The sequence below is a fragment of the Polypterus senegalus genome, chromosome 2 (genome assembly GCF_016835505.1).
Source record: "Polypterus senegalus isolate Bchr_013 chromosome 2, ASM1683550v1, whole genome shotgun sequence".
Taxonomy (NCBI): Eukaryota; Metazoa; Chordata; class Cladistia; order Polypteriformes; family Polypteridae; genus Polypterus; species Polypterus senegalus.
Window position 1 is genome coordinate 163,015,983 of NC_053155.1, and position 13,839 is coordinate 163,029,821.

The 13,839-nt window shown below is 38.1% G+C and overlaps 1 protein-coding gene across 2 annotated transcripts in view; it reads right to left on the bottom strand.

Moving 5' to 3' along the window:
* Window positions 1–13,839, bottom strand: part of LOC120523522 (protocadherin-16-like) — a 372,188-nt gene that overhangs the window by 137,348 nt on the left and 221,001 nt on the right. For both annotated transcript variants that reach the window (XM_039744918.1, XM_039744917.1), the window contains exons 3-4: window positions 7,887–8,075; window positions 1,615–1,846 (exon numbers count right to left, since the gene is read on the bottom strand). In XM_039744918.1, the coding sequence (XP_039600852.1) occupies window positions 1,615–1,846; window positions 7,887–8,075 (421 nt within the window). The remainder of the gene's footprint in view (window positions 1–1,614; window positions 1,847–7,886; window positions 8,076–13,839) is intronic.

Below are 13,839 nucleotides of genomic sequence, written 5' to 3' on the forward strand. Positions count from 1 at the left end.
AAATCAAAATAATTGGTTGTATACTACAGGCAACAAGTACATTTGTAAAACTGTTTTACATATATAAAATTCTTCAGTGAATTAATGTGAAAAATTATTATTTGGCCACAAAGCATTTCATATCAGAGATAGCAGTCCAATAGTCCAATGATGCACATTAAAGTACTCAAAGTGTCAGTTATGGTCTAACACAGTTTCTAGCATGTTAAGCAGTATATCTGTCATATCAGTAAATTATGCTGCTTGCTATTATTTAGGTCGCTGCCAGGGTGGGATGGCATAAACCTTGGTAGAGATTCATAAACATAATCGTAAGGTAACATCTTCAACGTCCATTTGAATCAATGACAGCCAGCGAACTTTCCAACCTTTCTGATATTCACATTACAGATGATAAGAGCTTCAATCAGATTTTCTACTCATTCCAAGATGAACTTTATGAGATCAGTTCAACTTTTACACAGATATATCCCGCAAGACTCTTCAGTCTAATGCTGTGCTACCTTGTCAAGTCCTGTACTCTCTCTTTCTTTCTCTCTCACTTATTCACTCAGTCTTACCTCAGATTTATTTTACTTTTATCTTCAAGTTGAACATACAATATATTGTTCAATGCTTAGGCATATTGCATGCTTATCACTGAATGTAGCCATACAGTGTTATAAAGCCCTACGATTTATCTTCAGCTATATTCTTGTGTATGGCACACTTCCAAATACATTGCTGGCAGACCTTCCATTACAAAAACTTAATTTCTATCTCATATATTACTATTGTTTGATTATTATATTACAGTGAGGGGGACTGATGTTCTTGGTAATCTAGCTTCTTGGTAATAAAAATGTCATAGGGGAATGATGATGATGACAGCCAAGAAAACTAGCCTTGGATAAATTCTTGCTGTATTTTCTTGATTTCCTAAAATTTGATGATAACAATAAGCTCCATTTAGTCTCATTCATTTTACATTCACCCTCACTATAGTCTAACTATTTTATCAGAACAGGACAAACAATTGCTTTCATTGTCTTATTAATCTTTGTAATTACACATCAATGCCAGAGATGTTCTGAACTTGTCCTTTGAATGCTTCCTCATACTTCTCTTAAAATATTAAGCATTCTCATCTTTATCACTTCAGTTATGTCTAGACTTACATTTTTAATGCTTCTGCAAAATTAACCTTATTTTTAACATATCACATTTTAATCTAACCATCACGCCTCTCAACCTCTTTTCACCTACTTACAGTAGGTGCCTCACAATCTTTCAGGAAGGAAGAATGTGTTCCGTTTTATTATTCTTAGCGTTTCAATCACTTTTCCTGTGACTTATAACAATTCTCATTCACCCATCAGCATAGGCCCAAACAGTAGTGTTACATTTACATTGAAGTGAATCCTTTGGCTTTGTGTTCACTATCAAAACAAGAAATGTCAATTTGACTTGTGATCATAAAAATGACTTGGGTCCTTTCTATGATTCAGTTCTGTCAAAATACAGAGCTGTGAGAAGTTCTGTTTTAATTGCTATGAGAAAGGTTTGTTTCCAATGAGATACTGTAATGTATTGTACTTTTTAAAGATCCAGTGATTTAAATGCTTTCTCACTTACCGGTATCTTTGTTTAGTGTGAAATATGGGGAGCTTCCACCAGGAGCTATGTCATATATCACTTTTGCATTCTCCCCTTCATCCTGATCATGAGCTATAACTTTAACCACAGAGGTGCCAGGTGAACTTTGTGTGCTCAGGCTTACTGCATAACTGATTGGATAGAAGACTGGTCTGTTGTCATTCATGTCAATCAAGACAACTTTCACGTGAGCCACAGAACATAAGCCTCCCTGTAAGGAAACAAAGGCATTATTTTATCATTGTATAGTATTATACATAGTAATTTGAGTAATGGCTGCCACTTCAAAGAGAAAGGGTAATAACTTTAAATTCATTAAAGTAATGTGCTTGTTTTAAAGAAAAAGACTCTTAGAAATAACAGAAAAAAAGTACAGGCAAAACCAGAAAAAGAACATGCATGTTCTTATTTGTTTTTATACAGTATGTATACTTTTCATGTACTGGTTATGCAGGACCACCCAGACATTACAAGTTAGATTTCAAGACTTTTCTTTCCATTTTTCTTAACAACAGAGGAATGCCTCTGAATGTGGACTGTTGCTGAAAACCCACAGAAATGTAATCTCTGCCTCTTTTTACAATATCCACAAACCTTGGACAGTGTTGGACCCGATGTTTTTATGCAACTGTTCCACAGCTTTTATTTAATCTTTTATTAACAGCTTAATGAAGCCACTTATTCAAAATGTTTTTTTATATATAAAAGACATACACCATTATCTCTCTGCTTGCTTGACTGCTTTTAATTTCAGGATTCTGACTGCTTAATTTTCATCCTGACTTAGCTTCTTTATACACTGCCAATCCTCACAATGAAGGTCTTATAACTCTCAGACATGCCTGCAACAGTTATTCAGTTCAGGACTGTGTTGTGGGTGGACAAATTGTATTTTTACCTCTTTCACAGCATTTGCCTCCCCATTGACTTACCCCAACCTAAAGCTGCTGCTTTGTATAAACCTACTGACTCAGCTAGTTATCTCCTCCACAGCTGTTTCCTTTCCAGATTCTCCTCTCTTTTCACAGTCCTTCAGAATATTATCACCACTGCTGTAAATAAACTGAATTACAAACTGCAACACACGGAAGACCATTTTTTTTTATAGTAACAAAGGGTATCTTTTCATATTGAGCTTTCAGAGCTACAGAGCTTTCAGATGAGTCAGGATAGTACTAAGATGATAACCAGAAATTGAAATTCAAGTCTTCTAGTCCTCCTCTTATCAGACCAATCCTTAAATAACATCTCTCTGTAGACAACCAAACATACACAAAGCTGTTGAGCACAGCCCCCTTTACAAAGCAAAGCAACATTCCCCATCAAACAGTTTCTATTTTAACAGAACCAGCAGCAACAGTTGTAAAACATCTCTAACGATGGGGTCAAATATGGTCTGACAAGAAGATTTTTTATGACACAACATGCTTCCAGCATGTCCAGAAACTTTAATGTATTTCTTTTCTAATAATGGTCACCTACTTATTTTCGCAAAACAGAAAAATGGCTCTTTATCATTTTAGAAAATACATTTTTACTGCTAAACTAAAACAATATCACTAAGCCAACTGTACAACAATTCACATTCCTTCAACATAGCCACACTGATTTTCCTGTTTGTCTCTTTTCACAGGGTTTCAAAGACTCTGCAAACAAAAACATCAAAAGCTAAGCTCACACTCAAACTCAAATCACACAATGCCCAATAAGTAAAGTAGCAACTTGTGTTTTAACATCTACCTTTACCTTAAGCTTTTCATGCCCAGTCCGAAGCAGGCCAGGGTTTAAAGCCACTCAGCTAAAGTGGTGTGGTAGGAGTGCTAAAAACAGGTGCACTGTGCCACCATTGATTGTTAAACAAATCAAATCTTCAAATAAAGCTAGAACATTCATTGATCAGCCGTATCATTGATATCTACCATGCAACTCCTTTATGTACAGTACCTGGAAAAAGCATTCAGTCCCTCTTTTTCGCAAAAACGTCCATCAAAACCTTGAATTTTCAATTTGAGTGGGAATTTTATTTATAAATTAAACATATTTTCACAGTTTTGCCCAAGAAAGAAAATTATAAATCATTAATAAATTAAATTCCAACAACTAAAATGTATTTAATTGGTAAGTATTCATTCCCTGTTAAGTACTTGGTTGAACTACCTCTCATAGATTTTAGAGCAAGTATCTTTCTGGATAGGTTTATATAAATGTGACGAAGCAGGATTTAACCATTCCTTCTTGTAAAATTGTGCAAGCTGATGGGGAAGCTGATGGGTTGATGGGGAAGTGGTGGTGGACAGCAATTAAGTACATTTCAAAACAGGGGTTAATGGCATTCAAGTCAGAACTTTGACTGGGCCATTCAAGAACACACATTTTATTCATTTTAAACCACTATGTTGTTGCTCCGGAAGTATGTTTTGGATCATTGTCATGTTTTAGTAGAGGGGATCAGGTTTTCATCCTGGATTTGTCTGTATTGTTCAGCATTAATGTTCTCATCAATCCTGACCACTTTGTTAGTCACTGCCGCTGAAAAGCAACCCCACAACATGATGCTGCAACCACCGGCATATTACAGTGGGCATTGCGTTACCTGGCTGATGTGCATTATTAAATTTATGCCAAACATACCATTTAGTATGCAAGCCAAAAAGTTCTTCTTTAGTCTCATCACAACATAAGACCTTCTGCTCAATCTTTTCAGTTTATTCCATTTTATGTTTTGCAAATTGTTAATGAGTAAGGGCATTTTCTTTTATCTAGTGCTTCTTTCTTGCTTCTCTTCTATAAAGGCAATTTTTCTGTAGCATCTTGCAGATTGTTGTGCCATCAAAAGAGGACAAAGGGGACATTTATCCTGAGATACATGCGTACACATAGGGAACATCTACAAGGTATGGTGACAGCTTTGCGAAAAACGCCTGAAGAGTTGTGGCCAAAAATGTCCCCTTCTTTTTCTTCAGCAGACTGGTGTTTGGTGATTGCTAATGTCACTTCTGAGTTTAAAGAACAACATAACTGGAAGTTTGCATTTGTGAACCTACCTCAGAGAAAAATGCACCTCCAACTGGAGAAAATGTTAATTAAGAAGAGCCAGATAACAAAGCCTTTAAATAGGCAGCACACAGGCTGATTTCATTCTAACTTTTGATTTTATATTCATTAAATGGGGTCCCTGGGCAGACCCCAACTGTTTATGAGCTCCCTCTCACTTCTTGTTTAGCTCCTTATAAAAAGAGTTGAAAAGAGGTGATCCACACAGTTCTTACCTAAGTGGAGACCATTAATAATGGGCTGGTTGGGTAATATACTGCACCAGAACTAAATTAGCTTATATTTACAAAGAGAAGGACTACTACTTAATCACACAATTTTCATTTCTCCTTTATAGCAAACTGCTGGAGGGTTTTCTATTAGTTCTTTTTGATTTGACATAAAGTACACTGTTCTGCAGATCAGCTGGAAAAATTAATATTAATATATTGCAAGTTTAGACATAATACAATTTGAAAAATAGTTTTTGGGGCTTAATACTTTTCCAAAGCAATATGTGTCACTACATATATTTGTATAGAAATATATTTTTTTTCTTTAAAGTTGTTATTTTTCTAAATATGTAGAAATTTCTGTGGTTATAAATGGAAAATGAAATAATAATAAAAAATTTAATAGAAGATTAAGTGCCTGTTATTGAGGTCTTGTAAAACAAAACAACTAACCATGTTGCCGAAGCAACTCTCATTAGCATAAATGGAGAGAAGTTAAACTGAAATGATTTAACTAGGAAAATATATTTAAGTGTTTGTGTTGTCAAAAAAATAATCATTCATTCCTTGGAAACTATCAGTGCATCCTGTGGACTCTAGTCAATGCATACAATACAATACAATACAGTTTATTTTTGTATAGCCCAAAATCACACAGGAAGTGCCGCAATGGGCTTTAACAGGCGCTGCCTTTTGACAGCCCCCCAGCCTTGACTCTCATGAACAGACATCTTCAAAATGCAAAGTGCATGCCTGTGGAAGGGCAGGTCCACTGCTTAAGAAGCAGATGCCCATTTTTATTAAACAAATAATGGATGCCCTTGTACTAGAGACTGGAGCAGATGCGAGCGATCTCCTGAGAAGACAGCTCAATCACAATCTCCGGGTTGTTGCAAGGCACTCAGCCATCCATGCAAGGCTCAGACTAGGAGCCCCATTGTCAGCGCTATGGCCTTTGGAGATCTGAGCCTTGGGTCTGGATTGGAGTGCCCTGTTGTAGCCATGAAGCAGCAGCGATCTGGACCCATAGAAGGATTGTGGTGCCCGTCAGATAGCTGTCTCCTTGGTTGCAAGGTCCAGTCAGGATAAGCTGAGGAGACAGCTATTTTAAAGGATGTCAGGTCAGGTCAGGTCATGCTGCAGAGTATACACTGTTACAATGCATTGCCGCACTCACCACAGCACAAAACAGCTTGGGATCCTGGTTGGCAACCCCCTAGCCAGACACTACGTCCAGTCCTACCCTCCGGAAATTACCCTCTACCTGCTGCAGCCAGGTGTTACCTGGGTGTCCCCTTAGTCTGGTCCAACTACTCCGGTCCTCAACAATGAGGATCCTGTGAGTGGAATCACCCTCGCGGAATTGCGCCACATGGCCGTAGTGCCGTGTGGAACTTCAGCACCCTAACACAGACAGACACAGAATGTCCAAAACATACAAACTTTAATATTCCTTTACTTCTTTACAGCACCACACAATGCATAAATCAGCCACAAATTACTCAGTTCCTTCTTTCCTTCCAACTCTTCTGTTGCCTCTACTCCTCCACACATAAACTCTGTCCTCTTCCTCCCAACTCTGGCTCATCTACTGAATACCCTGGATGTGCTTAAGGTGCTTCATGATGATCTTCCAGCGGCACTTCCTGATGTGGCGGAAGTGCAACATCAGCACCCGGAAGCACACCGGGTGTGCCTGGAATCTCTTCCTGCAGTACTTCAGATGTGGTGGAAGTGCTGCAATCCAGGGCTCTAAAATCCAAAGAAGTGCAGTGTTCATCTCAGGTCACTAGATAGCACCCATGTCTCGCAATCATATAACAGGAAGGACTCTAAAGACTTGGACCTTTGTCCTTTTGCATAGATATCGGGAGTGCCACACACCCCTTTCCAGCAACCTCATGACCCTCCATGCTCTCCCAATCTACTAAATTCATAGGAAGAGTCACCAGACACATGAATGTCAGTGTTGGGTAAGTAAATCTCTTGACAAGGTTGACACTCTCTCCTCAGACAGATACACTGCTGATGGCTGTGCCAAAGAGATAATTAAAGGCCTGGATCTTGTTTTTTATCTAGGACACGCGCAACCCCCGACAATCAGACTCCTCGCTCAGTCTCTCGAGAGCCCCAATCAGAGCCTCCATTGACTCCACGAAGATTACAGCATCGTCAGCAAAGCCAAGATCACTGAATCTTTCTTTGCCAACAGATGCCTCCACTCTCAAAACCACTCACAGTACCAGTGTACAGGTCGGCCATGATATCCAGCAACATTGAGGGTATCCTGCAACAGTGCAGCTTGATCAACTAAGTTGAACACTTTGTGAAAATCGACAAATGCTGCAAAGGAACTCTATCGATATTTAAGGGATGGCACCAAGGGTTATGGTGTTTAAGGATAGTTTCCTGCACAGTTGTTTTTTTAATCTTTTTTTAATGGTTTTATTTGTTTGTATGTTAACCTTCAAGGAACAACATCTTTTTATTGATTTTTTATGTATTGAATACATTGCACTGCACTATTTATTTGGACACTGCTTGACTTATTTTTAATAAAAGCACTGAAGAACTTATGCACCTACCACTTGCATTGTGTGTGAGTGTCCTTATCTGCCAGTTCATCCCTTGAACATATTACAGATGGTGTCGGGTTTAAGAGGCTCCCAGCAGGAATTGTTAGTGTGCAGCCGACCGCCACCGTCACAATGCCACATAGGCACTCTACCATTTGTGAAAAGATGTGCAGTAATTACCATATGGTTGAAATCAAATGATTATTTCAGTGATAATATTAGATACTATTACAACCCCTTTACTCCTTACATTGACTCACAAGTCACACCAAGAAAGAGATAACAATATTACCAAACAATCTTCTGTAAGAACTGATAATGCTGATAGAGTTCAAATTGCTGGTATAATCAAATATCAAGCATTAGAAAGAAGAAGAATGAGTATTTTAACATATATTATTATGCTTACCCCATCCATAGCAGTAACAGTGAACTCATAAGTTGCTTGTCCTTGGTCCCTGTCAAGAGGCAGAACAGTGCAAATTTCACCTGTCTCCTTGTTAATGGTGAACTGTGAAGGTATAACACTGCCTGTTCCTGAGCCTATAGAATAAGAAATTTTTCCAAAAGAACCTCTGTCTGCATCTGTTGCTGTGACCTAAAGCAAAAAAAGAAGAAAAATCGGTACATCAGTGTGCACAAATATCTAAACAAATATTAGCTACAATCATTCTGCCAAACATTACCTCATAAAACAGACCTTCAGGCTTTCATTTAGTGTGTAATTCTGTCCTGTATTTGCAAACATTACAGGACATTGTCATGGATATGTCTCTTCTGCTTTGTTTAACTTCAGGTAGGATATGTAGTAAATATTTGTGAGATGTCGTAATGATCCAGTATGCTCAGCTGAGAGAAGAGAATGAATCCAAAAACTCCCATGAAGGACATTGTCAAAGAAAATATGTGCCTAGTCTATATAAAATGCAGGAACAGCTCTGACAAATCTTCTTATAGACTGGATTCTTGTATGGATTTGAATGATCCAGTTACAGAGTACTATTGATGTTAAAAAGCAAAAAAGCTGTCAAAATGGGGAAATATATTGTGTGATTGTCGGATTGAATAACTGCAGTTTTTACATTCCCATGGTCAATTATCAGTTCATCCATTTATTTATGTTCTGCTGGCCTGGTTTAATGCCGGCAACAAAAAACAGAAAAAATCGAATTGTAAAATGGTGCAGTAAAATAACATGATCTCAACAGTCCAGTCTGACAGATCTGTTTAATAAGTAAGTATTACAGATAAAACATTGTATTCTTTCAAGAGACGGCTCTCCCACTGTATTCTCAATTTCAGTTGTTGCCATCAGGTCACAGGTTCAGGGTTTCAAAGATAAAAAGCAACTGGTTCAGATACTCTCATTTGAACTGTGCAGGCAAAGGTTTGAAGTGTGCCACTGTGATCTGTGAAGTTTATTGCATACACACTATTTAATTACAAATGGGCAATTAAGGGCATAAAATAAATGCAGCAGAAACGAAGCAAATCATCTGACAAAGAGAACCTGATGGGAGATAGGAGAAACAATTGGAAGATGACTCAGGCAAGCTATTTAAAAGTGCTATTTAAATTGTGCCCTGTTTGGTGATAAATGTATATGGTGAGTCTGAATGTATAGGATACATGCAGCTGATATAGAGATAGTTCTTTTAGGCAGGGATTTTGGTTGATTAAAGCAGGCCTGACCCATCTCTCAGGCCTATCACATCATTTTCAGGTAGAAACCTTGAGTGATTAGAGCAGATGCACTGTACAGAGACACATTGCTAAAAAAGGTGCTATTTGGGTCTTAGAAGAGTACAGTTCATAAATAACATAGCTCAGATGGTAGTTACCCATACCTGGCAAGTTAAAAAAAGCTCAAATAATATGCACAATGTTTGAGTATTTATAATGAAGAGGAACCATCTAGAAGCCAGAAGGCACCTGCAAGAAGAATGCCACCTTCCACTCCAACAAACTGGGCACATATTTATCAGCATTCCCCACTGAAGAACTGGGTGTTGGTTGTACTGTTCCAATGACTTCACTTTTGGCCTAGATATATATCTATAAATCATTGTACTACATTGTACATTGGGAGTGAAAGCTGCATTTTAAAGCAAGTTAAAAATACTGTATATATCTCAATTTGTACCATATCACTCTCGACTTATTATTTCCACCATGGTTACTGAAGGGGTATTTATACAGGTTCAAGTATGTCCTGCATCTCAATAAATAACACAATTCCAGGAAGTAAGAGCCTCCTGCTGGAGGCAAACTGCTGTTAATCTTCTAAATAAGCTCAATTTTAATAAATATATTATATATACATAGGTTTAAAATAAGGGATAAACAATTAACATTTACATAAAACATTAGTCAAGTCTAAAAGTTGGTTTAATTTTTATTTCTAATATGTTTGATCTAATGTTTCACCATAAGTATTATGCTTACTGCCATTCTTCATTTATTTTTATATATAGTTTATGGGTTGATGGCTGTGTTTTTTGCTGATGTGTTCTTATTTATTACACTGACGTATGTTTTGCAAACGCAAGAGGCTGTTGAGAGTTTTTGGTCTGTTCAGTGGTGTGAGATTCAAGTAAAAAAAATACATTTGCTCTTAAAAACTTGGGTTTTGGTTGCCGCTAAGGAGCTGTGTGGGAATTGTTAAAGTTTTTTTTCCCTTTAGAAGGGTTTTTTTTTTTTTGCTTTTTTCGCCTGCACAAGAGCAAAAGTAGCTGGGAGTTTGGAGGTGCGCTTGGAAAAGTTACTTGTACTAGTACCTGTACCTGTTCTTGTTATCTGTATTTGAATTAGCATCGAGGAGTAAGGGCAGAAAGCAGCAGTAACTGATATTGGCATTTGTAAGTAAATAACCACATCGTCGTAACAGCGATTCCTTAGTTTAAAGGAAAAGGAAAAAAAGACTGCGGCTGACTTCAAAGCAGTAAAAGGGAAAGGCTCAGCAGTGCACAGGTAAGCAGCCAGCGTTAAGACGCAGATCAGGCACATGGGGCTGTAGGAGCAAATAAAGTAGTAAAGTTTTATTTATTTGTTTATTTTAGATTAAACAGTCCTTAGCGGTCCAGAGGTAGAACAGTTAAGTGGGTGACAGCTTAAGGATTCATTAATACGGGGGAATACAAACAGTGCGAGTGGAGAGCTTATAAGTAGGGCCCATGATTTACCGCGGCAAGAAATCGTAAATTCCGCGGCATGTTGTTTTTAAATTCCATGGCGTACCGCGGCGCGGCAAATGCAGTACCAGAACTCCATAAGACTAATTCGTAACCCAAGCAAAATAAATGCAATTTTTCTTATTCTTAATCCTTAATAATAATCAATCATAATTCGTAATACTAATCAAATAGGTATATCAAAGCGCTCCATCCGCACATTTTAATCCACAGATTTGCTTTAGGCAAACGATGCTGAAACATATGTAGGCATAATATTATTCTCAACAAATTATCGAATAATGTTTCTAAAGTTATTGTTTATTTATTGTTGAAGAAAACGGCACTGTAAGCTCGTAGGTTTTCTTGTGACAGACAATATCGCAGTGGTGACAACACCGATCCATATTTTGAGAACGAACGTTCCACATCAACAGAAGAAATCAGCAACGCATTGTAATCTTTAGCAAGAGCTGCTAAGCGAAACAGCCTGTCCTCTAAGGCACACCAAAAATGCAGTGATATCAGCTGGAATTACTTCACGAGATGCTATGTCCAGATAAGCTTGCCATTCATTTGCTGCAGCCATCATTGTTGGCACTGATTGTGCATGATCAGCAAAATTCTTCGATAAGAATGGTTGCTGCCGTGGATCAAATATTCTCACAGATCTGAACAGGTCTATTGCTGGCTGTTTGCTTCGCACAAAATATTCTTCTAGTTTAGCAGCAGCAGCATTGTGCTTTGCATCTTCACAGCTGCTGGTTGCAATTGGAAATCCGGATGATTTCAGGCAAGACAGTAAGTCAAACACTTTGTTGTAGACATCGACGGCTATGAATGTCTGTGCCTCAAAAGAAGTCAGAGTGTTCATAATTGGCTGGCAGTGCACAGATACAAATTCAAGTTCAGCTCTCATCTCGTTAAATTTATCCGTACTTTGCAGCAATGCCAACAGCTTCTTTAACTGGACTGTAGCTCCACTGTGTTCGATTTCAGTAGCAACGAACGAGATATTAATGAGATGATGCAATAGGCTAAAGAAAGAACTTAAAGAAGTAATCAAAACTAATCATACTTATATCAATATGCCTCAATTGGTGAAATTTCATTCAGATTTGGTATTTTCCGCGGCAGTTAGGTTAATTCCGTGGCGTGGTGTTTTACCGCTGCAAAACCCAAAATTCCGCGGCGTGGCGTTAAATTCCGCAGGCCTGCAGAAAATCGTGGGCCCTACTTATAAGTAAGAGGAGTGCAAAGTTAGGAAAGGGAGACAGAGAAAAGTAAAGTTGTCATTACCGACGACAAAACATTTTTGACACGAAAAGGTACTTACCATATGATTCACTGCAGGAGGGCGGTAGCCCAGGTGGTACGAAAAGAGGATTAGCATACGGAAAAGGCGGTGGGTCATTGGAGATCGGCGTTTACTACAGACTGGCGCTTAAAGGAGACCGGCGTCTATTTGTCACAACATCTCTTCAAACCCGGCGTTTATTGGAAACGGGTCAATAAGAGACGGCCACTATTAGAAGATATACGGTAAGTAACAAGCTGGTTAAGTTTGTAGATGATACCAAGATAGGTGGATTAGCAGATAATTTGGAATCCGTTATATGATTACAGAAGGACATGGATAGCATACAGAATTGGGCAGATTTGTGGCAGATGAAATTTAATGTCAGTAAATGTAAAGTATTACACATAGGAAGTAAAAATGTTAGGTTTGAATACACAATGGGCGGTCAGAAAATCGTGAGTGCACCTTATGAGAAGGATTTAGGAGTTAGTGGACTCTAAGCTATCGACTTCCCGACAGTGTTCAGAAGCCATTAAGAAGGCTAACAGAATGTTAGGATATATAGCATGATGTGTGGAGTACAAGTCCAAGGAGGTTATGCTCAACCTTTATAATATACTGGTGAGGCCTCATCTTGAGTACTGTGTGCAGTTTTGGTCTCCTGGTTACAAAAAGGACATATCAGTGCTAGAAATGGTCCAGAGAAGAGCGACTAGGCTGATTCCAGGGCTATAGGGGTTGAATTATCAGGAAAGATTAAAAGAGCTCAGCCTATACAGTTTAAGCAAAAGAAGATTAAGAGGTGACATGATTGAAATGTTTAAAATTATGAAGGGAATTAGTACAGTTGATTGAGACTGTTATTTTAAAATGAGTTCATCAAGAACACGGAGACACAGTTGGAAACTTGTTAAGAGTAAATTTCGCATAAACATTAGGAAGTTTTTCTTTACACAAAGAACGACAGACACTTGGAATAAGCTACCAAGTAGTGTGGTAAACAGTAAGACGTTAGGGACTTTCAAAACTCGACTTGATGTTTTCTTGGAAGAAATAAGTGCACAGGACTGGCGAGCTTTGTTGGGCTGAATGGCCTGTTCTCTTCTAGAGTGTTCTAATGTTCTAATGTACTGTGGTCTCTAACTGTACTGCTAACAAACCAAATTTCCCTCTTCAGGCAATAACATTGATTTGAATTGAATCTATCCAGGTTTCCGGTATTGCATCAAGCAGTCTCTTCATCAGCTCACATTTCACTTTCTTTCTCTCTCTGTGAGTGCTGTCTTCATCACCACTTCAACCAACATCTGAATACTCTGTAAGAATGAAGCCCTCTGTAATTTTTGATGTTAAAAGGGTCTTCTAAAATGACTAAACCAGACCTCAGTTATATCCACCTCAAATGACATCTATTAAAGGAGATCACAGGCACTGCATGTGGCTAAACAGAGAATATCACATGAATGTTCAACCTTTTACCTGCTGTAAGTTAGAATTTGCTTTTTATCCCCATCCAACATTGGATCTTATCTTATGTCAAGCTTTGTTAGGTTCACCTGTAAATTTCTCATTCCAAGATCTTGCACAAATATAGTGGCGTGTTGGGAAGCATTTCTACAGTGATACTGCTTGTAGATGCTAGCGTGTGGCACTGAATGGCTTGGGTAAATCTGAGATCCTTGGGGTTTTGTTTAACAGCAATGTTGTTTGGGGAAAGTATTTTATCTTTACCCAAAAATCATAAAGCAGGAAGCACATGGAAATCATGCAAAATCCAGCATTTATAGGAGAAAAAAATACTTTGTCTTTCATAAAAACACGTACAAAATCCTTAGAGCTTACCTTAGTCTAAGGGATTCTCAAAAGTGTGACAGAGGATGGCAGAAAGTGAT